At 57.7% G+C, this 24,847-nt stretch overlaps 1 protein-coding gene across 1 annotated transcript in view; it reads left to right on the top strand.

Moving 5' to 3' along the window:
* ZNF423 (zinc finger protein 423) overlaps positions 1 to 22,627 on the top strand; it is a 327,441-nt gene extending 304,814 nt beyond the window's left edge. Inside the window, exon 9 of the mRNA XM_062176600.1 lies at positions 21,952 to 22,627. Coding sequence (XP_062032584.1) covers positions 21,952 to 21,981 — 30 coding nt within the window. The 3' untranslated portion in view covers positions 21,982 to 22,627. The remainder of the gene's footprint in view (positions 1 to 21,951) is intronic.
* The last annotated feature ends 2,220 nt before the right edge of the window (positions 22,628 to 24,847 follow it).

The raw sequence follows: 24,847 nt of genomic DNA, 5'->3' as shown, positions 1-24,847 counted from the left end.
TGAGGTGCAGACAGCGGCCGGTGCCCATGGCTCTCGCGGCGCCTGTGCCTGCCTCAGCCCCTGGTGCGACCCTGACCCTGGCCCCTGAGTGATTCTGCTGGTTTCCTGGGTCACCCCGTGAACCTTGAAGTGCCATCGGCCAGGGCCGGCAAGTCTGCTGAAGGTAGCCAGAATGCATCCCGGTTGTCTCATGATTTGAATGACAGAGCGTCAAAAGGTGGGAGTGCTGTGCACAGAATGGCTTCCGCTGAGCAACTGGCTTCTCTGGTGTGTGTGGGAGGATGGTTTGTCCGGCGCGGGCGTTTGCATTGTCCTAACGTGGAGGCTGAGGCTGAGGCTGGCGGGCCTGGGGGACTGGCACAGGCAACCGGGACGTTACCCTGGCAGGTTCAGGCATGGCGCGCAGTGTCTCTGCCCTTGCTGAGCCTGGCCTGGCTGTCGTGCCGTGTGTCCTTTGACATCAGGGAGACGTTTGTGGGCACGAGGGACCGTGGGCTGAGCAGCCTTGGGAAGATGCAGGGCTCAGGCCCCAGCTCGCAGCTGTGGGGCGTGGGGGTGGGACTGGACCCCGGCAGGTTCCGGCTGTGTTAGCGGCAATGTTTTGACCCCTCAGGAGGCATGAACAGGAGCCCGTCGGATTCTGGGTTCAGCTGTCTCCACCCCAAAGACTGCGATGAACCCAGGGGACTTTGGACAAAGTGGGGCGCCCTCCAGGTGGCGCTGTGGAGTGCAGGAGGGGCTGACACAGGCCTGGGAGGACACTTAGGAAAGTTCATGGGAAATTAGTTTATATTGGTGCAAAGATCTGAAACCTCTGTGTCATATCCCCTCCTTCCCTCCCTCCCTCCCTCCCTCTCTCCCTCCCTCCCTTCCTCTCTTCCTCTCTTCCTCTCTCTGTTCCTTCCTTCCCTCTCTTTCTGTTTCTCTCTAAGACTGAGAGTCAGAGCGAGAGAGATTTTCCATCCACTGGTTCATTCTCCCAGTGCCCACAACAGCCAGAGCTGGGCCATACAGCAGCTGGGAGCTCAGAACTCAATTCAGGTCTCCCTTGCGGCTGACGGAGAGAGACCCACATACTTGAGCCCTCCCTTGCTGCCCTCCATGGTGCACGTTAGCAGGAAGCTGGAATGGGGAGCGCAGCTGGGCTGGAACCTAGGCCCTCTGATGGCAGATGTCAGTGTCTCACCCACTGTGCCAAGCGCCCACCCTGTCATCAGCTTTGGAAATCCTCAGTTTTCCTTAACGCACCTGCTCCACGAGCTTTCTGAAGCCCCCTTGGACACATGGGTTTCAACTTTTTTTGCACCAAAATAAACTTACCCTTCAAGTCCAACTCCCAGGAGGTTGTTGAAGTCCCCTCATATAGAGGCCTGCTACGTGCCAGGTAGAGTCCTTGGGACTGGGTGGACGGTGGTGGACATGGCAGGGAAGTACCCGTGGGCCTGCGTTTAGGGGCTGACGGACACTTTCCAGTCATGGTAGATGGCGTGAAGAAAGCGAAGCCGGGAATGGGCTAGCACTCGATCGGGGCGTTGTCAGGGAGATGGTATATGAGCTGACATCCAAAGGATGAGAGGGCATGTGTGTGGGAGGAAGCCATGAGCGTGTAGGCCCTGTGGCTGGTGTGCGTTGCCAGGGCAGCTGAGAGCAGAGTGTGTCAGGCACAGCAAGGGGGGGCCTGGTGTGGTGGGGAGAGGCAGAGGGAACCCAGGTCATGGCGAGGCTTACAGGACGGTCAAGGACCTGGGTTTCATCCATATTGTGATGAAAACAAAGTACCAGACCCGTGTTCTCCAACTTACACTATGATCAAAATCTGACAGATTTACTTTTTAAAGATTTTTATATTAATCATTTGAAGAGCAGAGTTAGCGAGAGAGATCTTCCATCCACTGGTTCATCCCCCAAATGGCCACAATGGCCAGGGTTGGGCCACACCGAAGCCAGGAGCTTCTTCTGGATCTCCCACATGGGTGCAGGGGCCCAAGCACTTGGGCCATCTGCCACTGCTTTCCCAGGCCATAGCAGAGAACTGGATTGGAAGAGGAGCAGCCGGGGCTTGAACCAGTGTCCATATGGAATGCCAGCACTGGAGGCGGCGGCTTTACCCGCTGCACCACAGCGCAGGCCCCTGTCACATGGTTTCTTAGGGTTCCCTCCCCTGGGGTTTGCTGTGATTTCCTGATTCCTGGCTCAAGTTTGAGCAGAGCGAGGCTTGGCTCCTTCCGTCTGTGGCATCTTATCGCAGCCTCAAGGCTGTGCGTGTGGCAGACCTCACCCTGGGCCGTGGAGGGAAGCCGGGTGTCCAGAGCAGGGGTAGGAGGAGGAAGAGGAAGGGAGTGGGGGCCAGGGTGCCGGGGCCTCAGCTCCCCCTTCCTCCACCTCCCTGTGCGCTGCAGGCCCCAGGGCTGTGACTGGGGACCCTGCTTCCTCAGTTGTGCCCCAAGCTCGGTGAAGGGCAGAAAGGAGATGTGACGTGTGACACAGGTGCGAGACAGCCCCACAAATGTCAGGCTGGTGGGCTCGCCTTACCCACCTCAGGCCTGAGCAGATGAAGGCCTGGGGCCCTGTCGGCCCCCTGCCAGGGGTGCGCTGACCTGCCAGGGAGGGAGAGCCTCTGCCCACCCAGCCCAGCTGTCCCTGGATCCCCGTGGGCACCTCCCCGGCTGCCTCCCGTGCTCAGTGTCCCGGAGCAGCGCAGGCTGCTCCCAGCCCCGTGGTGGGCTGCGCTCTGACAGGGCTCCACGGGAATCGGCCACATCTATCCCACCCGGCGCGCCAGGCCCCGTCGTCAGCGCTGTGCACAGACAGCCTCCACGCAGCCCCAGGGGCGGGCCGAGTGACGTGGCCTGGGGTCACGAGCCAACGGCAGAGCCGCGCACAAAGCCGGATTGTTGGTGCTGCCACCAAGGCAAACAGGAACCCTCCCAAGTTTCATAAAGTGCCATTTATATGAGCTGATAGATTTAAATGAGGCCTGCGGTGCTGAACTATAAAAAGCCCTCGTTGTCAGGGGACCCAGAAACTATTTTAGTAGTTGGGCCAAGCAGGTAGCACAAGTGGCAGCGATAGGGGAGGCAAAAAGACTGCTTCTGGGATCGCCCAGCGGGGCCTGTGCACGCTCCTGCGGGGTGTGCTGCCGCCCCGAGCCCTGGTGCTTGCCTGCGGGCAAGAGGTGGGCTGGGCTCCAGCCGGGCTCCGGTAGAGGAAGGAGTAGCTCTAGTCTTGTGGAGACAGGGGCTCTGCTCCCTGGTGCTGCCACCTGTCTCCCCTTGTGACAACCCGGGGCTGGCATGGTGTTGTCCCCGGGGATTGGACCTTGGGCTAGACGGAGGGTTCTTTAAAGGAGGGGTTTCTGGTGTCGCTGAGCTGTGTGTGTGTTGGGGGGATGCCCTGCGCCCCAGACTCTCCGCTCCCTTGCGGACAAAGCCAGGGGCTGCAGGAAGCGATTCGGAAGCCGGCCCGCGGCGGCAAAGCGGCCAGGCCGGCGTTGAGCGGGCGCATTTAAAGGATTAGCTCACGCTGTTTGCTTGTGTGTGCCTAATCATGCCGCTTCCAGCTAAATGATTACAATTGATTAAAAGCAGAGCTGGGTGTTCTGACAAGCAACCCAGAGCCCTTCCAATGGGGCAAGCCGAGCCATGCCAGGCTGGAGCCTGGGACCCCGCTAGGGGGAGGGCTCCATGAGCCAGGGGCGTGGTCTGGGCTCTGCTGGGACCTGTCCCGCCCAGCCCCTGAGGAGGTTGGGTTTGACCCTTCCCCGGCCCCAGTATCCATGCCACACACATTTACTGCGTGCCCACGCCTGGTGCCAGTCACAGGGGCCCAGGATAAGCTGGAAACAAGGAGCCAAGGCCCCTGGATATCATGGCGTTGGCAGGTGGTAAGTCAGCAAATAAGTGGACTAGGACATTTCAGTGATGAAATGTTGCAGAGATTAGAATGCTGTTGTGATGGAGAGGAGTGTGTGTGTGTGTGTGTGTGTGTGTTCACACTTGCCTGTGTGTCAGGGCAGAGGTGGGGGGACATTAGGGGTGAAGGATTGGATCAGGTGGTTAGGACAGGCTGGCATTTCAACCACGTGCTGAACATTAAGCAGCAGCCAATGGGCTGGAATGGAGAGTGTGGGATCCTCCAGGAAAAGGAAGCACCAGTGCAAAGTCCCTGAGGTACCGAATGGGGAGAGTCCCAGAATCAAGTGAGACTGGGCTGTGGCAAGCAACACAGATGCCAGCTGCCGTCACTTCCCCCTCCTGGCCTGACCTTCCCTTGCCCGCCCAGGTCAGGCTGAGCACCTGTTCACCACAGAGCTGGACCACCCTGCCCTTCTTCTCAAGCCTCACATCGGCTCAAGTCGTCCCTTCTCTGAGAAGGTCTCCCTGATTCTCCCTGCTTAGTAAAACCCAGTCCTTTTGTAGAGTGTAAGTAACTGCATCTACACCTAACTTGCCACTCATGGGGGCTTTTTGGAAGGTGAAGACTCCCTCTTCTTACCTGCAGTTCGTCCATCCACCCATCCATCCACTCATCTACCCACCCACCAATCCATCCATCCACTTATCCATCCATTCATCCATCCATCCACCCATCCACTTATCCATCTATCCATCCATCCGCCCATCCACCCACTTACACCCACCTATCCATCCACCCACACAGCTATCCATCCTTCCTTCTATCCATGCTTCCATCCACCTACCCAGCCATCCATCTCCATGTCTTACCATATTGTTTTGAGCTCCTGGAAAGTAGGAAGAGAGCAGATAACAAGGAAAAGTGAAATGAAAAGAGGGGTACAACCTGCAGACTGTGGGAGTCCATTTTTAAATTCCTGGTCCTTAGGAGCTGAGTAGCGGAGGAGCCAGTTTCCTTGCCTCTTTGCACTGCTGCTGTCAGATCCAGCCAGATAATTATAACTAATAATAATTAAAAATTGGAAGTGCTTTAGGCACATGCTTAGCATTGGACTCTGTGGCTGTGCTTTCTGTGAGTGGCAGCGTCTCCCTCCGTTCTGCTTCAGTCCTCACCAGCCCAACCACTGCGGGAAGAGCAGGGCCCCTGGGCTCGACCCCAGAGTGAGAAACGGCGGGGCCTGGGGACCCGCTGCGGTTCCCAGCAGTGAGACCCCAGTGCCTGCCCTGGAGCCAGCCACCTGGGAGGCAAGGGCTTGGCTGAGTGCTGTCCTCCGTAAGCTGTTCCTCCCCCTCTCTGGGCTCAGTGTCCCTCTCTGTGAAATGGGACCAGGCCCAGCATCTTGGATTGTTGTGAGGATCAAAAGTTCATGTGAGAGGACAATTGTGGTGCATTCCCAGTGTGACCCCCTCGTGTCTCCTGCCTTCCTCAAAGAGCGCGGGAAGAACCTAGCCCAGCCTGAGTTCTCTGACATGTGGCAACCTGGCCTGGCAACGTGTGCCCGTGCTGTGGGGCCTGCGGCCTGGCTGCAAATCCTAGCACCACCCTGGAGCAGCTCTGTGATTGTCAGCAAGTCACAGAGCTTCTCTGGGCCTCAGAAACCTGGGGGTAATGACGGTCCTTTCCTTGGGCAAGGTGGGGGGCCTGGAAGGGCCCCAGGACCAGGTGTGACCCAGAGACAAGGCTTGGTGAGCACCAACCATTGTCATTCTCACCATCATTATATGTGTGACCATGGACTTGGGGTTCATTCCTCCTCCAGCTCAGTCAATCATTCATGGATGCTCTCAGTCTAGCCCGTGTGTTTACCAGGAACCTATTATGCACCAGATGTGTGTGGTGCTGGGACATGCAGAGGCCTAGACACAGTACTGTGGAGAGGAGGACAGTAAACAAACATGGACAAATAATTATTATGTGTTTGTGAGAGATATGGTATATTATGCTATCATACAGTATAGCATAAAAATCTCTGTCATGGAATATAGTATAGAATCACCAAAGTATAGTAGAGGATAGTGTCACTAGAGTATAGTAGAGTATTATATAGTGTAGTGCAGTATAACTATAGTATAGTATAGCATAGTGTCACTATAGTGTAGTATATAGTCACTATAGTATAGTATAGCATCACTAGAGTACAGTATAGTATTATAGAGTATAATGCAGTAGTACTGTAGTATGGTATAGCATAACAGCACTAGAGTATGATATAGTATAAAATTACTATCGCATAGTATAGCATAGAATCACTGTCATGGAACATAGTATAGCATCATCAGAGTATAGTATAGCATAGTATCACTAGTGTGTAGTATAGTATTATATAGTATAGTGTAGTATTACTGCCATACAATATAGCATAGCATCACTAGGGTACAGTATAGTATAGAATTACTATTGTATAGTATAGTATAGCATAGAATCACCATCATGGAATATAGTACAGCATTACTAAAGCATAGTAGAATACTGTATACCATGGTACAGTCATACTATAGTATAGCTTCACTAGAGTACAGTATAGTACTGTATACCATAGTGCAGTATTACTATAGTGTAGCATAGTATCATTAGAGTATAGTGTGGTACTGTATAGCATAATACAGTATTACTATACTCTAGCATCACTAGAGTATAGTGCTATATACTATGGTACAGTATTACTGGACTATAGTATAGTAATCACTAGAGTACTGTATAGTATATATCACATAATATCTATTTTCATGTGCAGGTTGAATATCCTTAATCTGAACATCTGAAACCCAAAGTGCTCCACAGTTTGAACTGTTTTGAGCACTAACACGACACCACAAAGGGGAGCATTCTGGTTCATGCCCAGCATCCCTGTAGGGCATACTTGAAGCACAAATGAAAGTCGTCTTTCATTTCTGGGGGTCCTATCCCCCAGATAGCTCGTTAGGCGTAGCACGTATTCCCACATCTGCAGAAGCGCAGCATACTTGGGTCCCGAGCACCTCCGATGAGGGCTACTCAGCCTGCACTCTGTATCCTGGAATGTGAGTGCTGCACACAACACGGACCCGCTGTCGGGTGCCATGTGACTGTGTGGCCGGGGACATCTCAGGGCCTGGGCTTGGCTCCTGCTGGCTGGAAGTGACTGGGTTACTGGCCATGGGTGGCCTGTGTCTCTGAGCCTTGATTTATTCCCTGTCGAGTGGCACAGGCCTTAAGAGTTGCCGTCACTGGCGTTGTCATCCTATTCCCACTGCTTTCACGGGGGCAGCTGGGTCCCTGAGGGGCTGTGTCTGGTGGTCTGGAGAAGACTGAGGGGCGGTGTTGACCGTGCCCCTTGTCCTCACAGGCCCAGGACACGGGCTTCTTCTCCCTGCTCCTTGCAAATGAGGCAGCAGTGCCTGAGTGCGCTGGGACCTGACAGCTCTTCCGTGTGGTAGCATCATTCAGACCTTGCACATGCGATGACCTCATTGTTACAGATGGGGAAACTGAGGCCCCACACTCCCACTCACCACGAGCCCAGGCAGCCTGACACCAGGGCCTGTGTTCTTAGGCCTTGGGCTGAGCAGTGGGGCCACAGATGAGCACAGGCCCCGCCTCCCAGGGGAGAACCTTCCAGGGGGCGCTGCAGCCACTGTGCACGGTGGCCAGGCGTGTGAAGCCATCGCTGCTCCAGGCAGCCCGGGGTGACATGGAGTAGGGGATGGGCATCTGGAGGAGGATGTGGAGGCAGAAGCCCGAGCCCGGCTGAGCTCAGATGCCCTCATGAGCCCTGGGGGTCAGCCCTCCTGAGCGGTGAAGTGTGTCAAGGCCCAGATGGGGACTGGGGGTAGGGGGGTGGCCTCCCCGCTGAGGCCCGGCTCCGGGCAGAGATGGCCCTTGGACTCCGCCTCGGGCTGCCCGTCTGCCCACTGGAGCCTGTCATTCATGCCCTGGGGCACAGGGCCAACCAACTTGAGTGGGGCACCATGCCATGGCGACAGATGGGCACGGGGGAGCTGCCAGGGGCTGCCAGGAGCTCGAGCCTGCGGCCGTCGTGTGCGCCGCGAGCCCAGCCCCTCCCCAGCCAGGACCAAATGCCTTCAGTTTCTTAGTAACAATGGCAAGACTGGGAAGAGTGGGCGCCGTGTTGGTTCGGCGCCCGTGGACGTTTGCCCTGCGCACAGCCCTCCCCCCAGCACTTAAACAAAGAAGCGGCCTCAGGTACAGGAGAGACCCCAGCCTGGGGCCTGGAGCCGTGACTCTCAGAGGTGCTTCTTGCTGTCGGCGTGCAGGGTGCCACATGTTTTCAAGTCACTGAGCAGAGGCTTGGCTCCCTGGGAGGGCCAGCAGGAGGGGACAGCCTTAGGGGCAGAGTTGGCAGCGTCCCTGTTCCATCCCACTTCCGATGGGAGGGACAAGCCAGGGAGGTCACTCGCTTGATGCAGGGTCACAAGTGGCAGAGCTGAACCTGCAGCCCTGGTGGCACAAGGCAAGGAGGAGGTAGGTGCAGGATAACAGCAACAGCAGCCCAGAACTGCTGGGAGCATTTTGAGTGTCCTATTTTAGCTTCTGGTGCTGTTTTTGTCCCCATGTCACAGATGGGCAGGCAGAGGCCAAGCTGGGATTTGAACCCCGGCAGCCTGAACTCTCACCCATGGCTCTGATACCATGGGCGAGGCTCTTTGGCATTGCTGATCCTTGCGTGTTTAACCTGACTCTGGATTGAGCAGCCTCTCTCCAGTGGGGTGGGAGCGAGGCAGGCTGGCTCCTGCTGCGATGCCAGGGTCTGGCATGGCGGGGGATTCTCGGCCCCCAGCAGCTGAGAGATGAGACCAGGGTGCTCTCCGTGGCAGCCCGGCTCCAGCTCTTTGGTCGAGCAGGAACAATTACTAATGACATTTAGAGAGAAATTAATGATGAGAAATGCAAGTTGGCATTTCGGGAGCACCAGTCAGCAGCCGCCTGTCAACACTCACAGGAGAGGCGGGGGGGTGGGGCCGGGCCTGGAGACGAGAGGGAGGAGATAGCAGAAAATTAATTTTGCTGTGTCAATAACAAACGCAACTCCACTCGCTCCGCTTCTGAAGTTTAGACAAAATCAAACAGGGACTGGCTGGGGCTCACCCAGGCTGCAGTGAAGTTCACTGGGCTGGCTGGACTGTGGGTGAGGCAGGTGCCCGTGTCAGAGGTGGCTCCTTTATGTGGTACCAGGGATGGTGTGTGTGTGTTTGTGCGTGTGTGTGTGCGTGCGCACGCAGCAGGGAACATCAAGGTAGTGGTATCCAGACTAGACCAGGAAGCCTCACACAGCCTCAACTTCCTCATCAGTCAAGTGGGCAGAGTTGGGAGAAGCAAGGGGAGAAACTGAGGAGCAGGTGGCCCAGTTCCTGGCACACGGCAGGAGGTCGGTCGGTGGCAGCTGTTAGCCATATGTATTGAACATATTTTAAGATACATAACTTCTCATTACAACAGCTCTTAAACTGGGATGCCTCATTTGCATTTGTGTGTCATCATTTGGTTGGTCTCTTTTTTTTCTGTTTTTGTTCATTGGGATCCATCAAATACTGGAGCATCTTACATTCTGTCCGGGCTTAGACTAGACCACATACGGCATTGTTGACAGGGGACCAGAAAGGAGCAAGGTTCTGGAATCGGTCCCCAGGAGGGTAAGGAGGCACACCAGGTCCTTCCCTCCCTGCAGCTGTGGCTGGGATGACCCCCAGCCTCCTGGCACACTGGGAGAAGTTGCCATCATAATAACACCGGGAATTTTTACAGAATGGAGGGTGAGACCTCACAGCCCATGGCCCAGGGGCTGTGGAACTTTTAAACCATTGTCTATATTTCTTTTTTTTAAAAAAAAAGATTTGTTTATTTATGTGAAAATCAAAGTTACACAGAGACAGGAGAGGCAGAGAGAGAGGTCTTCCACCCGCTGGTTCACTCCCTAGTTGGCTGGAGCTGCGCTGATCTGAAGCCAGGAGCCAGGTGCTTCTTCCAGGTCTCCCACATGGGTGCGGGGGCCCAAGCACCAGGGCTATTTTCTACTGCTTTCCCAGGCCATAGCAGAGAGCTGGATCGGACGTGAGCAGCCAGGACTTGAATCAGCACCCATATGGTATGCCGGCAATGCGGACGGCGGCTTTACCCGCTATGCCACAGTGCTGGCCCCCATCTATATTTCAAAACAGGACGATTTCCTACAGCGGCTGCTACACGTGAAGTGCTAACCAAGCACCAGGCATTGTTCTTAGCATTCAGTCCTCACAGTGCCTGCACTGTCAAGACAGGGAAACTGAGGCACAGAGAGAGACCTGATTCCCCCAGGCTACAGAGCCGGCTGGTGGTAGGCCCAGGCCTCCAGCACCAGATCTGTCCTCCTGACCCCTCCCTCCCAACTCAGTGGCTGCATTTCTGGATTTGTTTACAAATCAGACCTGTCTGCTCCCGCACCCGTCCTAAAGCAACAGTCAGCTGCCCGCTTTGGCCATGGCCAGTGTGCTCCCTGGTTCAGTGCAGCCCCGCCTGGTCTCCTTACCGGGCACGTTACCCACCTGCACTCAGGGTTTGTGCTCCCTGTGGAAACACTTCACGGTTTGCAAATTTTATCTGCCCACTGCCTCAACAACCCGGGGCTCCTGGAAGGCGTCTGTACTCTCCCCATTTCACAGACCTGCAAACTGAGGCTTGGGAACTGGTTGTTAAAGTAGGAGACAGGCAGGGAGGACTAGGTCTTGCAGTGGTTGCCGGTGTTTGTGCAGGGATGGCGAGCAGGGTCACTTCTCCCCCACTCCATGATTGGTGCCCCCGACCTCTCCAAAATCGGAGCTGGACACAGCTCAGACAGTTGTGTCCCTGACCTGTGGCTCCATCTGTGTCCCCACAGCGTGTGCTTGTGTCTGGATGACACTAAACACCTGCCTCGCGTTTCAGGAGCTATCCAATCTGAAGCTCCTAGCAGGGCCAAGAGGTAGGCGTAGGCTTTTTAGGTGAGTCCACAGGTACTTAGAGAAGTGCAGTGACTTGCCTAGGGTCACAGGGACAGAAAGTGGCTGAGGCGAGGCTTGAACTCCAGAACCCCATTGCCTTTTTACCAGCTCACCCCCTGCGGCTTACTTATTTATCCTCATACTCCCGTTTCCCACTGTTCAACCCGTCCACTTATTATCTGTCTACCTGGCCAGCCACCCACCCACGCACCAGCCAGCCAGGACCCACCTGCTCAGCTCGCATCCAGGCACCTGTCCACCATCCAGCCGCCTCCAGCCAGCGCTCCGCCTACCCACCCATGCGTCCAGTGTTCATCCACCATCCATCTTTCCATCCACCCCTCAGTACTGAGGCTGTTGGACCTTCCCAACTCTTACGATGCCTTCCTCGGACACTCTCAATGCCAGGCTGCGTGTCCAACTGTTCCTTTCCCCATTTTACTTAAACTGTTCACACACAGCCCGCCCGCTCTGATGAACTGGGTGAGATGAGACACACAGGGGCCGTGGATGAGTTCTGCCTGGTGCAGAAGGGAAGGCTAGGGCGGACCACCTGCTCACAGCGGGGCAGGTGTAGGGGCCGGGTGCTCACAGGTGGTGCACAGGAGGGCAGTTGTGGCATTTCACGCTGAGCCACCTTGTGCTTCCGCCCTGTCTGTGGGACGGGCTTCAAGGAGTGGTCCGCCCATGGAGCCCTGCCTTTCCTGGGGGTGGGGGGTTGGGGTGTGAACCAGTCTGCGCCCTTTGCTTTGTGCTGTGCTGGACCCCCTCCCACCAGACCAGCAAGGGTGTCCACCTGTGCATCTCACAGGATCATTGGATCTTGCAGTGCAGTTTGGATCATGGCTACACACACACACGGTCTGTCACAGCCAGCTCACTCCGTCTTCAGACCCTCTGGCCCTGCAACCGGTGGTCTACCAGCAGGGGGCTGGGCCAGGTGGGCTCCACGAGCCATTTTAGGGGATGCTGGGCCATGTTTTCTGAGCGGACCACCCTCAGCATGTCTGCCAAAGTGGCTCTTCATCTGTAGGGGTTAATTTCCTAGAAGTCACACAGGTGCAGGGAAGTTTTCCCTTGTATAAAAACTTGGAGGAAAATAGAAGTAGTTATGATGGGAGTTTTCATAGGGACCGGAACATCCTTATAAGGACATGATTAGTGACCACGTGACCGAGATGTTCCAGTACCTCCCTGATCTCAAGTAGCCATCCCAGCTGGTGGCTGTTGGTCCTGATGGTTTGTTTGTAAAACGTGGGGAGCCCGTGTGGAGCCAGCTCATCGCATTGTGACCCAGGATTCCCTGTTCTTCAGGTTTCAGGAAGCTCTGTTCATCCTCAGCCTGGCGCTGGGAGCCGCACGCAGGCAGGCAGCAGGGGCCGCCCGGGTATCACTGGGAACTTCTGTTCTGCTCTATCATATAAGTTGGAGCCAACACCAGCCACAGCTCGGCCGCGGGCGTGTCTCCCCCTGGCGGCTACAGCTCCCTGCCACCCAGCCGAGAACTCATGGGCTGTGACTCTCTCTGTGTGGCTTCCAGCCCTGGAACCAAAGGTCCAAGGTGTGCCTCTCCCTCCTACCTGCCCTGCTGTCCATGTAGGGCCCTGCCCACATTGTGTTTTTAAAGATTTTTTATTTATATATGTGACCAGCACAGTGACAGCGATGGGAGAGAGAGACATCTCCCAACCTCTGGTTCAGTCCCAGAATGGACACAGCAACCCAAAGCTAAGCCAGGCTGAAGCCAGGAGCCAGAAACTCCATCCGGGTCTCCCATGTGGGTGCAGGGGCTGAAGCACCTGGGCCTTCTTCTGCCACTTTCCCAGGTGCATTAGCAGGGAGCTGGGTCAGAAGCAGAGCGGCTGGGACTTGACCCAGTGTTCCGATATGGAACGCTGGCATGGCAAGCAGTGGCTTAACCCACTGTGCTGCAACGTCACCTGCCCCCCATGATGATTTCATGGTGGTAAAGTATACATAGCATAAAACTCAGCACCATAACCATTTTAAAACGTGTGTGGCTCGGTGGCACTCAGTATAGTCACACTGCCGCTCAACCATCCCCACCGCCACCTCCTCTCAGCTGACCCTCTGTCCCGCTCAATGCTGACTTCCTGTTCCCTGCCTCCCCAGCCCCTGGCAGCTGCCAGGCTCACTTCTGTCTCTGAGAATCCCCCCATTTCCGAGAGGAACCGCGCGGTGTATGTCCTTCGGCAGGTGGCTCATTGCACCTGGCATAACCTCTCGAGAGGGTCCCCGGCACTTTCAAGGAAAGTCTAACATCACACTCTGGGATGGGTGGGGACAAGGGGCATGGAAGAGGAGGGGCTGCCCTATTCTGTCCTCCCTCCTCCCTGCCCCTGTGGTGGGCACCTTGCTCTGCTACAGTAGCCTGCAGCCGGGTATTTCAGCAAGCACAGGCTCCGAGCCAATAGCAAGAGCAGAGCAGGGAGGCAGCGGTGCCCAGGGCAAGCAGGTAATTCTGGCCTCAGCAGAACTTCTACCCTCCCTCTCTGCTCCACAACTTAATCGTGCCATGGCCCACAGCCCCTTCCCTCATGGGAGGCCCCTAAATCATGGGCTGACTGCTTGCCAGCTGCACCCTTGCCCGGGACGGCTGGCCCTGCTCGGAGCTGAGAGCACTGCCCCTTTTCGGCAAAGTTTGAATTTGTGGGGCTGGTGCGGTCCCCTCTGTGCCTTCCTGCTCTGCACCTTAGCCGAGCGGCAGGTGTTCCCAGAGCAAACCCAGCCCCCCGCCCCCCTCCACTCGAGGTCTCCATGCAGACACGTGGCAGACGGGCCTCGCGGATTCATCCCTTCCTGCATTTTCTTTCTTTCTACTTTTTTTTTTTTTAAAAGATTTATTTATTTATTTGAGAGGCAGAGAGAGAAGGTCTTCCATCCTCTGGTTCAGCCCCCAAAAGGTTGCAACAGCTGGAGCTATGCCCATCCAAAGCCAGGAGCCAGGAGCTTCTTCTTGGTCTTTCACCCAAGTGCAGGGGCCCAAGGACTTGGGCCATCTTCTACTGCCTTCCCAGGCCATAGCAGAGAGCTGGATCAGAAGTGGAGCACCCGGGACTCGAACCAGCATCCATATGGGATGCCGGCACAGCAGACGGTGGCTTTGCCTGCTATGCCACAGTGCCGGCCCCTCTTCCTGCATTTTCATGACCACCCCCAACACACACTCAGTGAGAGTTTGGTGCCCCACCCCCATACACCACATTTGTCTGCACACAGGGTTCTGTGTGCGGCTGTTTGAGGTGGGAACTGAGAGCTTTGTGTGGTCTCGGGAGCCGTCTCACCCTGGGCTCTGCTCAGGGCTTTGCTTGGGTTCCCAGCCCTGCTGTACCAGGCTGGACCCGGATCTCGTCAGGGGTGTGGCTCATGCTGACCATGCGCTGAGTCATATTTGAGATGAACTGTCCCCCAGGGCCCTGGGTCCATGCAGGTGCCTGGCTGGCGTGGTTAGAGTTTTGCAAGGTAGGGCAGTATCCCTGCCCAGGAGGGGCTGATGTCCACAGCTGTGACCACGTGGGCATCTGGCATGCCACGGCTAGCACCCTGCACTGCAGCCCTGACTCAGCTTGGGGTCCAGTCCCCAGGAGACCTGGCCACCAGGCACCCAGCCTGTCCCCAGGAAGACCAGATTCCCTCTGCGACAGGTGAGACTCTGGTCCTGGGAGGGGCAGAGCGCAAGCAACCCTGGAAATGCCCACTGCTCCTGTGCTTGTGACCCCAGCTGTAGGACTCGCCCTCCCCCTGCATGACTGCCCACCAGCAGCGCCCAGGGGCCATTGCGCAGCAAGGTGCCCGGCCCCTGAGCCAGCAGCCCCTTGGGGCAGGATTTATTAACTCCCTTGTGTTCTTGGGTGACTGAATGGGAGCCCGTTTGCAGGCGGGGTGCCTAATGGAAGGCCCTGGCTCCCTCCTAACAGTCTGTCCTCTGCTGAGCTTTAGGGGACCTGCCCCCTTGCCAGCTTATTGCGTCATTTTTTCCCCCACAACATTTTCTCCTACGTTTTCTCGCACAGGGAGATGTCTCTGCTCGTAGAACTTGACCAGGCCGCCTGTTTTAGTCTTTGGTATCCTGGGCACGGCAGGGAGCAGGCCAGGGGTGGTCAGAGAAGGGGCAGGGTACACTTCTCCCCACCTGGGCCTGCCCAGCATGTGGGAGACCCCTCCCACGAAAGGAGTCTGGTCAGGGGCTGCGTGGATGTGGCGCCTCCTCACGTGCCTGGCCCTGGTCACTTCTGGGTCCCTAGAGTCTGCCTGTGGCCCTGAGTCCACCAGGTAGCAGTGGGCCCCAGCCCCATGCAGCCAGCCCCTTGCTCCCGGGGCCAGGAGTTCCAGGTGGATTGAGGCTGTCCCAGGAGAGTCGGCTCCTGTGTCTGTCGGAGCGTGGCGACGCTCACTTCCTGCTGCTCTGGAGTGGCAGAGAACAAGCTGTTGTGGTGTCTGGGAGCCCCGCGCGTGGCCCTGTGCACACGGGAGCTGCTGTGCCCCTTGTGCCTTGCTGGACGTTTCAGGGCCGTGTCCCAGGCCAGGGGGCCATCAGCTTCACTCTGATACCAGGAACCAGTGGTGTCACCGCCAGGTGGGCAAACCCTCCTCTGCTTTCTGTGTGAACAGGACAGTGGCTGCCTTGCTGGCTTGGGGGGAGGGTGCACCGGGGCTCACTGGGTGCGTCCATGCCCAGGCCCTGGCCCGGGGTGCGACCACGGCTGCGTCACCAGGCCGGCATTTAGGGGAACCTTGGCCATCACTCACTCCTCATTTTAATGACGTGCATTAGCTAAACTGCGTTCTGAGTATTCATTCAGCGCCGGTGACGGCGGGCTCTGGAGTGCGCTTCCCGTTTGTCAGAAGTGCAAACTAGCGAACATACGAGCCTTTAAGACAGGCCATCTGTTCGTCTTAGACCCTTGGACGGTTGTCAAACGCTTCTAAAAATAAGTGTTCACAAGCAGCGAGGGGCTGCCCAGGTGAGACATAGCAGAAAGGGGGGAGAGGGGCTGCCTGTGCCGGCCCCTTCCCCAACGTGCGTGTGTTGGGGAGGGGTCTTTGGAAGGGAACAGAGGGCAGGCTCCCAGGGAGATGCAAGGCGGGAGGCTCTGCTGATTCACCTCTTTGGCTGGAGGCACGAGCTTCTCCGGGTGTCTTGCCTCTCGTGTAACTCCACAGCTCAAATACCTTCGATGGCTCCCCATGGCCCGGATTTAAGGGCAAGCTGCCTCGTCTGGCATCCAGGAGCCTCATCAATAAAGCCCCTGCCTTCCTTCCCAGGCTGGTCTCCATGGCACACGCCCTGTGCTGCTGCCAAGCTGAATTATTCATTGTTCCCCCAACATATGCTGCACTTTTCACATCTCACAGGCAGAGCCATGCCATGGCAAAGAGGGGGCTCTGCAGACGGGCTGTCTGTGTGCAGATCCTGTCCTGCCATTGCCTGCTGCGGCACCTGGATCTCTCTGTGCCTCAGTTTTCCCATCTGTACAATAGGGAGAATAATGGTGTTGCACTCACAGGGTTGTCACGAGGCTTCTCTGAGTGTGTGCAAGTGAAGTGCTGAGAACGGTGCCTGCCGCACAGAGAGCACGCGGTGACTTCCACACTGTTGTCTGTGCAGCTTGTTCTTCCTGGAGAGCCCTCCCTTCCTGCACACACACACACACAGGCATGCACAGTACACATGCTAGCGTGTGAAAGGCAGTATTGCAAAGGGAGAGGCAGAGACAATCAGGTCTTCCATCTGCTGGTTCACTCCCCAGATGGCCACAAAGAGCTAGGCTAATCTAAAGCCAGGAGCTTCTTCCAGGTCTCCCACATGGGTGCAGGGGCCCCAAGCACTTGGACCATCTTCTGCTTTCCCATGCACATCAGCAGGGAGCTGGATCGGAAGTGGAGGAGGCAGGACTAGAACTGGCGCCCATATGGGATGCTGGTGCCGAATCCTGCAACACCACAGCACCGGCCCTTCCTTGTTTTTTAAATGGACAAGTCTCAGAGCCCTTCTGTGTCCCCACCTAGCTCGACCATGGCTCCAGGTCCTGTCTTTCCCCTGGAAACGGAATCTGTCCATGGTTAGGGCAGCTTCTTGGACTTGGTCCTCATCCCTTTTAAAGCCAGCCTTGCAAAAGCCATCGTGTCTGGAGGCGCCGGGGAGTGGCCTCGTGGTGGAAAGAAAGGACAGATGCATGGGTCCAGGTGAAGGCCAGGTGGATCCTGCCGGTGGGGCGGTCTGGGGACGGAGGGGGTTCGGGGTTCCTGTGACCTTGTCTGGCATAAGGACTGAAGGGCTTGAGCCTAGGGCGTGGTCTCCAGGAAGAGCCCTTTGTTTTCCCTTTAGGGTCTTTTGGGTCTGTGGGCCTGGCCATTGCCATAAACGGTGGGCTCCGCTAGGGACAGAACTGCAGCTTCTCCACTTCTCTACGCACAGGGCCTGGCCGATGGGGAATCAGTGAATGTGGAAGGAAAGGAGGAGTGAGTGGACGAATGGATGAGTGCACACCTTGCCCGTCCCCGTGGAGTCTCCCTGAGGCTCCCCTCCTCACCAGATACCCCAGCCTGGCCCCCACTGCATGGGGGGAAGCAGTGGTTAGTGGACCAGGCAGCTTCTGGGTTGGGGTAGGGAGCCTGGGGCCTTCAGCAGCTACCTGCTGCTCCAAAGTCAGGACCACCCTCATCGGGCCATCTCAGCAGTGCTCCTGGGACCATGCCAGCCCTGGACACAGAGGGAGGAAGGGCCCACCTGGCCTGGCCGCTCATACTCTGTGAGGCCTGACATGGGCCCTGACCCACATGGCTAGGAAGTGGCACAGTTGGGATTCCAGGGCAGTGGCAGCACCAAGGGGCCGCTTGCTGAGGTCCACACGCACTCTCTACAGACATCAAGACACAGCAGGGGTGGCTCCTGGAGCCACCTGCCGTGCAGGGAAATCCTCTCCAGCATGTGTGCCCGGGCAGGTGCAGAGCCATCTCCTGCTGCGTCTGGCCAGCAGCCAGCCAGCATGGTTAAGCACCTCCAGTCTCCCCAGCTTGGCACGTGGTGGGCAGGTGTCAAAGGGAGACCAAGCAGGGTCCCAGACCAAGGGACAGAGACTGGAGCTGAGACCTCGAGGAGCAGCCTGGCTGCTGACCAGGGGGAGGCATGCAGTGTGGGGTTGGTGACTGGTTTGGAGCAGGGTAGGGATGTGGGCTGAGCGGGGGCTGCCGAGACCAGAGTTGGGCCCCAACCTGGCCTCTGAGTGGCTCATGTGTCGGTGTTTGGGGAAGGACGCGGCAGCCACCGCGCGCCTTGTGCCTGGCCGCTCCCTCTGTGCCTAGCACATTTGTCTGGATCTCATTCAAGATCAGGATTATTTTGCTGCTGAATTCCCAGCCATGCGCACAGAGCTTCGAGGAGGTTCCATTGAGTGAATGAGTGAATCAGTGAATGACCATGTAAACGAGCGCTGGGTTTCTTTCCCTCCTGAGATGGAGGGCAGGACGGGGAGCCAGCTCTGCTGCGCCGGCTCCCCCAGGCAGGGCTCCTTTCCTGGGTCTCCCTGCAAAGGGCAGCATGCACGCCCCCGCGCCCTTTCCCTGCATCACGTCCCTGGGGCTGAGGACTTCGTGTGCCAGGCAGGGCTCCTGAGACGCACGGTGCCAGAAGCGCACATGAGCTGTGCTGAGGGGTGGATCGGGGCCACGCGCCCTCGCCACCCGCCCCCTCCCATTCTCCCGGTTTATTTTTCTCACCTGCGTCTCTGCCCCACACCTGTGTCTCCCTGGCAGGCAGAGGCCGGCACGGATGCCAGGCCTGCCCCCCAGGCCCGGCTCAGCCCTTCCTCTGCCCGGGCCTTTTTGGTGCTGGGTTGCCGGCGTCTTTCAGAAACGATTCTCTTGCTCCTCGGAACAGGCTAAATATAGCAGCGGCGTAAACAGAGAAACAGACATTAAGCAGAATGCCCTTGTGAGAGGCAAGGCGGGCTCACGGAACTCTTGGAGAAGGCTTGTTGGAGCACCCGGGCTCCAGCCACGAGGAAGCAGCTGTGGGCTGGGTTCCAGTGCCGAGCTGTGCCTGTGTACGGCCTCAGGCCAGAGCCCGAGCTCAGGAGTCCTGCTGATGAGGCTCCCTGCCAACCCCCTCTGCCCTTCGAGAGACCACCCTGAACCCAGGGAGGAGCCGGTCTCCTTGGCTGACCACCCGGGACCTGTGCACCTGCTGTGACCTTGACCCTTCTCCCCAGCTGAGCTGAGGTTTGCACCACTTATCCCCAAAGTCTGTGAATGAGTGTCTGTGTGGCTCACTCCCCCTGCCCACATCAGTGGGCCCAGGGGACTCTTCTCCTGCCCCTCTCTGTGCCCAACCCAGAGCACAGCACCCAGCAGGTGCTCAGTAATGCGGTGCAGAATGAATTCGGGTGCCCGAGCCCCTTTCCCATCTGCCGTGACATCCTAGGCCTTTGTTCCCATAGCAGAACTCCAGGGGAGAACGTGTTGACCCTCTGTGAGGAAGCTCTTCCGTGAGTCTGACCTGAGAAGCACCCACTGCTGCTGCTTACAGAGGGTCCACTGCTGTTTTCACCTGAGAAGTGGCCTTGCCTGACCAGTGCTAGGTGCAGGCTTTTGCTTTGGAGGTTTGGACCCCAGCAACTCCCATGTGGCCCTGTGTCACCGTGGGCCTCCCTGTCCGTGCTGTCCTGGCAGGAGGCAGCTTCCTCTTCTCCAGAGCCCAGACTCCCCTCTCCCCTCCCCGTGTTGGGGTGGGTGGGCCTTGTGGAGTTTGTGGACTTCACATCCCACCGCCGGTTTTCTGCCGCTGTGGAGCTGAGTCCCCACCTGGCAGGCACTCGGCCTCCGCTGTCCGTGGTCCATGCTCCCGGCAGCCTTCCTGGGGAGCCCTGGGCAAGGACCCCTCAGCTCAGCTGCCTTGGCACCAGTGCCTCTGCCCGGCATGGTCCCACCTTCCCCCAGGCCCACTTCCTGCCCCACGCTTCATCCATATGTCCTCTTGATTCCTTCAGAGATAGGCCCTGGTGCCGCCTTTGTGCCTACCTCCCTCCTCTCCAAGCTCGCCCAAATAAAGGACCCGAGCACAGCCAGACGGTGGGGGCCTATGGCTGCTGCTGGGCGCTGGAGTCCCAAGGATCTGCTCAGGACAGTGGGGGCATCGATGTCTATGGGAGGTGGCCTGAGGTGGCCTCTGGGGGCTGCAGGATGGGGAATGATGCGTCCAGAAGATTCCAAGAGGGGCTTAGTTGGGGATGGGAGCTGGGTCAGAGAGACTTGGAGCTGGAAAGCCAGTCTGTGCAGAGGCTGGGGTCGGCTACCTGCAGGACAGCCTGGGTGTCCTGCACCAGAACAGGAACAGGTGCCTCTGCTGGAGGGTGGGGTTTCCATGGAAACCACTGGCATCCCATCTATGGCCTCAGACACCTGCTCTGTGCCTCTGGGCCAGTGACGCCCCCACCAAGGTGCCAGGCAGAGTCGACACTTGTGTCTGGTGGTGAGGACCGAAGGTCCATGGGCTGAAGTGTGCATCCGGATGCAGGGCAGTGGATCCCAGTTGCCGAGGGCAGCTGCCCATGCCCCCCTAGCTGGGTGACCTTGGGCCACTTAGCCCCCTACCCTCAATTTTCTAATCTTATGCTATCCCACCTGCTTAGGCTGTAGTGAGATGCATGGCGACCAGCCTGCCCTGGCACACAGCATGCATGCTGGCCACACACCAGCCATGTGCCTGCTCCCAGCCCATGGCAGGAGGGCTGCAGGTGTCGGTGGGCATTTACTGTGTGAGGATCTCGCTTGCTGGAGGGGTCGATGATAGCAGCACGGAGGCCACGGCAGTGCCCACCGTGGGAAGGCGCCGCCGCGAGAGCCCTGTGCCAGGCAGTGGGTGTGGCCCCACGTTGGCCCTAGGCCCCAGGCTTCTGGGTGAAGCAGCGGGCATCCTCCCGGACCTGGAGCCCGGGAGATAGACCAAGCGCCTCTTGTGACCCCTGGCGGTCAGTAGCAGAGCTGCAGGCCGCTGCCTCCAGTCTGCGAGGAGTTGCTGGGCTCCCGCCGGCTGGGGCGCCCGGCTGGGGAGGCAGGAGCGGCCCTAGGCAGCTGCCCCCCGGGGTTTCCCTGGGCCCGTGCCGCCCCTCACAGAGCTGCTCTGTCCCGGTGGAGTTTGCTTCCTTTCTGCAGGGGTCACGAGGTGGCACACCACCTGAGGCTTTGATGAAATTGGTCTGAATTTGGAACACGCACCACTGAAAAGAAACAAAAAAGACTGCGGGCTGTCGGAGGCCAAGTCCCGCCCCCAGCCCCAGGCTGCTGGCTCCCGTGCAAACAGATCCACACGGCAGGACGGCTGCGGCCGGCAGGAGGGAGCAAACGCCGCGGGCCGTGGTGAGGGGGCAGCGTTTGGCCACAGGGGTCCCCACCGGGCCCTGGATTCCCTGGCGGATTCGGCCACACTAAACAGCATCCCCGTCTTCTGGCCCGAGCGGCGTCACGTGACTGCACGGGCGGGCTCCCCTCCTCCCAGCGCTGCCCCTGCCGGGCGACCCGTCCCCTGCCTCGGCCGCAGGCACCGCGGCCGCCCACTGCCTCCGCACGTCTGTGCCCACTCGGGTGTTTCTTGGCCGGAGAGCCGCACATCTGCTGTCTCCCTCTGCTCGGCGGAGGCTCGAGGAGGGGGCGATCAGAGGCAGAGCTGCCTCCTCCTTGTCGTTGGTGCAGGGGGCGGGGGTTGGGGGTGGGATGGAGAGGTGATCCGGGCTGTGGTTCACCCTGGCCGCCTCCCCTCCCCATAGTCGGTCCCTGGACGGAGATCTGAATGGTCTTTTAAAAAAAAAAAAAAAGGCAAAGGAAAAGAAGCAAAACAATTTATAGAGAGCCCAGGTTGGCAGCCGCAGGAACCGATCCCCAAGCCCCGAGTCCACGCGGCGTCTTCCCCGCCGCGTCCCCGGGGCACTTCTCCCCCCTCTGCATGCTGTGCTGTATCATGCAGGCGCTTTACTCGGCTCTGGGCGTCCGTGCGCCGAGTGGGAGGGGACGGGCGAGCCCGCCATTCTTCTGCCCTCATGCGTGTCTCCTTTCTTCGCCTTTGCAGAACCACACGATGAGCCAGCACGCACAGTGAGGGACCGCTCCATGGGACACCTCTCCGCAGAAGGCTTGCCGGAGCGCCGTGGGGAGGGCCATTTGAACATTACATCCAATCAAAGTGTCATTTGCAACCCAGATGTAAAACTCTAATGATTTGGCCATGAGGCGCTGCTATTATAAGCAGCTGGAAATGAATATTAATGGCAGAGATTAAAAGTATTCCATGCTCAGTATTTTTTATTGTCCTGCTACAGCTAGTGTGCTTTTCGAGTTTTCGCCGCTGACGACGTTTCTAGACTTAGAGGAACCCGCTTTTTGAGGCTAGTGTCCTTTGTTCCTTCATGTATTATATTGATAGTTTTTAAAAAAAAAGGGATTAGTGTGATTTTTTTTCCCCTTTGCTTTTTTTTTTTTTAAATTTTTCTTTCTTGTTTTTCAACCCCCCCCCCCAACTCCCCTTCGGTTAACTACTTTTTAATTGCAATTCTAGGTAATTGTGCATTGTGATGTGATTGCTTGGCTATTGTCTGAATATTTCCTTTTAATTTTTTAATTAAAGACTAATGCTTTGATTGGATTTGCCAGTTCACCGGACAGTGATTAAAACTATGTAATGAATAGAATCGGTTTCAGTGCAACTGGATGGTCTGCTTTTAAATGTGACTTAATCTGACTGCAGTAACTAGTACCGTTCAATAAAGGGAATCCGTGCGATTAGCATCCGGCTGCCTGCTTCTCTCCTCCCCTGCCCCGGGCGCCAGGGAGGGGGCGGGCCGGGGGGCTGCCTGCTTCTCTCCTCCCCTGCCCCGGGCGCCAGGGAGGGGGCGGGCCGGGGGGGGGGGGGCTGTCATCTCCTTTGAGTTGTGACCCGGGCAGGTTCCCATGGGCTTGTCCAGACCCGTGGGCACCTGCATACCACAGATACTGCTCCTTTGGGAGGGGGGAACAATGTCCCCTCCTAACACACATAGACCAGAAGTGAGGCTAGGAGCACCCCCCCCCCCATCTTCTGTCCTGGATGGGGAAACTGAGGCCCAAGGGTACGGGGTGGCAACTCATGTTCAGCCCTGATGCTGCCTCGCTTGTTCCCCTTCTCCCCTGTGCCAGGTGCAGGTGGACAAGTAGTTAACCCTTCCCTTGCCACATGGGACTTGAGTTGTAATTATGGCTGGGGCATGGGGAAGTGGCAGGAGTGAGGGGCAGCTTCCCAGGCCCCTGAGGTCCCGGTGAGAGCGGCAGCTTCTCAGCTGAGACCAGCGGCCTGGAGTGAGGCCAGCAGGTGCCCAGGGCGCACACCTTCAGGAGGCACCTGCTCCCGGGGCCCGCCTGCACCTGCAAGCCTGTGGTGAGTGTCTCCTTGCCTCTTGCACCCTGGCACCTCTGGCCCTGGCAGCAGCCTTCATCTCCCCGGCCTCCTTCGTAGCGCCTTGCACACCTCCCTCGTGCTGGTGCTCGGCTGACACACCAATCAGAGACCAGAGCCTACGCGGGGAAGCCCTTCCTTGTTAACTTTTCACAAGGGGCAAGGAAATCAGTTATTACCCTCTGCAGAGCGGAAATGAAACAGGCAGACAGATTGCACCTAATTATAATGTAATACTAAGTCACGGGCGTGGAATTTGGAGCAATTATACCCATCATCTTCTAGAAGTCTCTCCTACCAAGAGGCTTCTGGTGGCCTCTAGGAGTTCCCTTTCGGCCACCTCAATCCTGTTCACACGGGTGGGGTGTTCCTTGATGAAAAGGCCTTTTGCACTTGTACAACCCAGAGCAGACCCTGCTAGGGTTGGCTGGGGTGGGAGAGCTTCCTCCGACATCTAGGGTTCTCATCTCCTATAAGCCGTTTTGGGGGAACACTTCAGGGTAGGCATCAGTGATCCCCAAAGTATTACCAGTCCTTGGAGGCTGCTGCTGGGGTGGGCTGGCCCTGTCTGCATGTTGGGACTGTGGGCGGGACCAGTGTGTGTGTTTGGTGGGGGGAGGGTAGGTTGCAGCAATGCCGTCTGCAGGCCCTCCCCAGCTCCGGATTTATCCTTGAACCCCACGGAGCCCAGGTGAGCCCTCAGTAAGCACCAATAGAAGATTCGATTTGACGGTTGGTGGCGTAGGGCTAAATTAGTCACTGCCCCCATTAAAACTGCAGCGGGGGGTTTAAGAGCTTTTCACGCCGTGTGGGAATCAGCAGCGAAGCCGGCTGATGCCTTGGGTAAGGAGAGAGGCGGCCTAGGGGACCGCGAGTAATGAGGTTTATGGCGATGACAAGGCAGCCAGGGAACCCCACCGGCTCCCCCTCGCCCCGGCCCCATTGTTCTCCGTTGGCTCTGTCCCCACCACTGCAGCGGGACCCCGTCCTGGCTTCACTCAGGGAGGGGGCTGGGGGCACACTGAGGCCCTTTTTGGGACTTGTATCCACCAGGCTGGGCTGGCATGGGGGAGGTCTGGGCTTTGGGGAGCCCCTTGCCCTGTCCCAGCCAGACGATCTGCAGCCTAGAGAAACGCCTTTGCGCTCAGCTCCGGCGAGGCTTATGTGAACTGGTGTCTGCCGAAGGGCTGAGGCCGCAGCAAGACCTGGGAGCAGCCTGGTGGCCGGCAGGGTGATGGGGTGGCGCCCACCACCAGGCAGGGAAGGACCTGCCCCGGGGTGGGTGGGGGGGCGGCCAGTGTTCCTTTTCCTTTGGCGCCGGTGAGTGAGTGAGCTGGGGGTTTGGATGTACAAATCGTCCATTTCCAGGGGCTCTGTGGGCAGAAGAATCTTGCCCAGGCTGGGAAATAAACCAGGAGCCCCAGGCCTCAGGGCCCCATGGTTGGGTACCTGCCCAGACCTGCCGGAAGCAGGTGTAGGAGTTTTGGTCTCACTGGAGAAGCTGCCATGCCAGCATCTTCTCAAGCTCCCCGAGCCA

The sequence above is a fragment of the Lepus europaeus genome, chromosome 19, assembly GCF_033115175.1.
Source record: "Lepus europaeus isolate LE1 chromosome 19, mLepTim1.pri, whole genome shotgun sequence".
NCBI lineage: Eukaryota > Metazoa > Chordata > Mammalia > Lagomorpha > Leporidae > Lepus > Lepus europaeus.
Note: the sequence above shows the minus strand (reverse complement) of the source record. Positions and strands in the feature narration are given on the sequence as shown.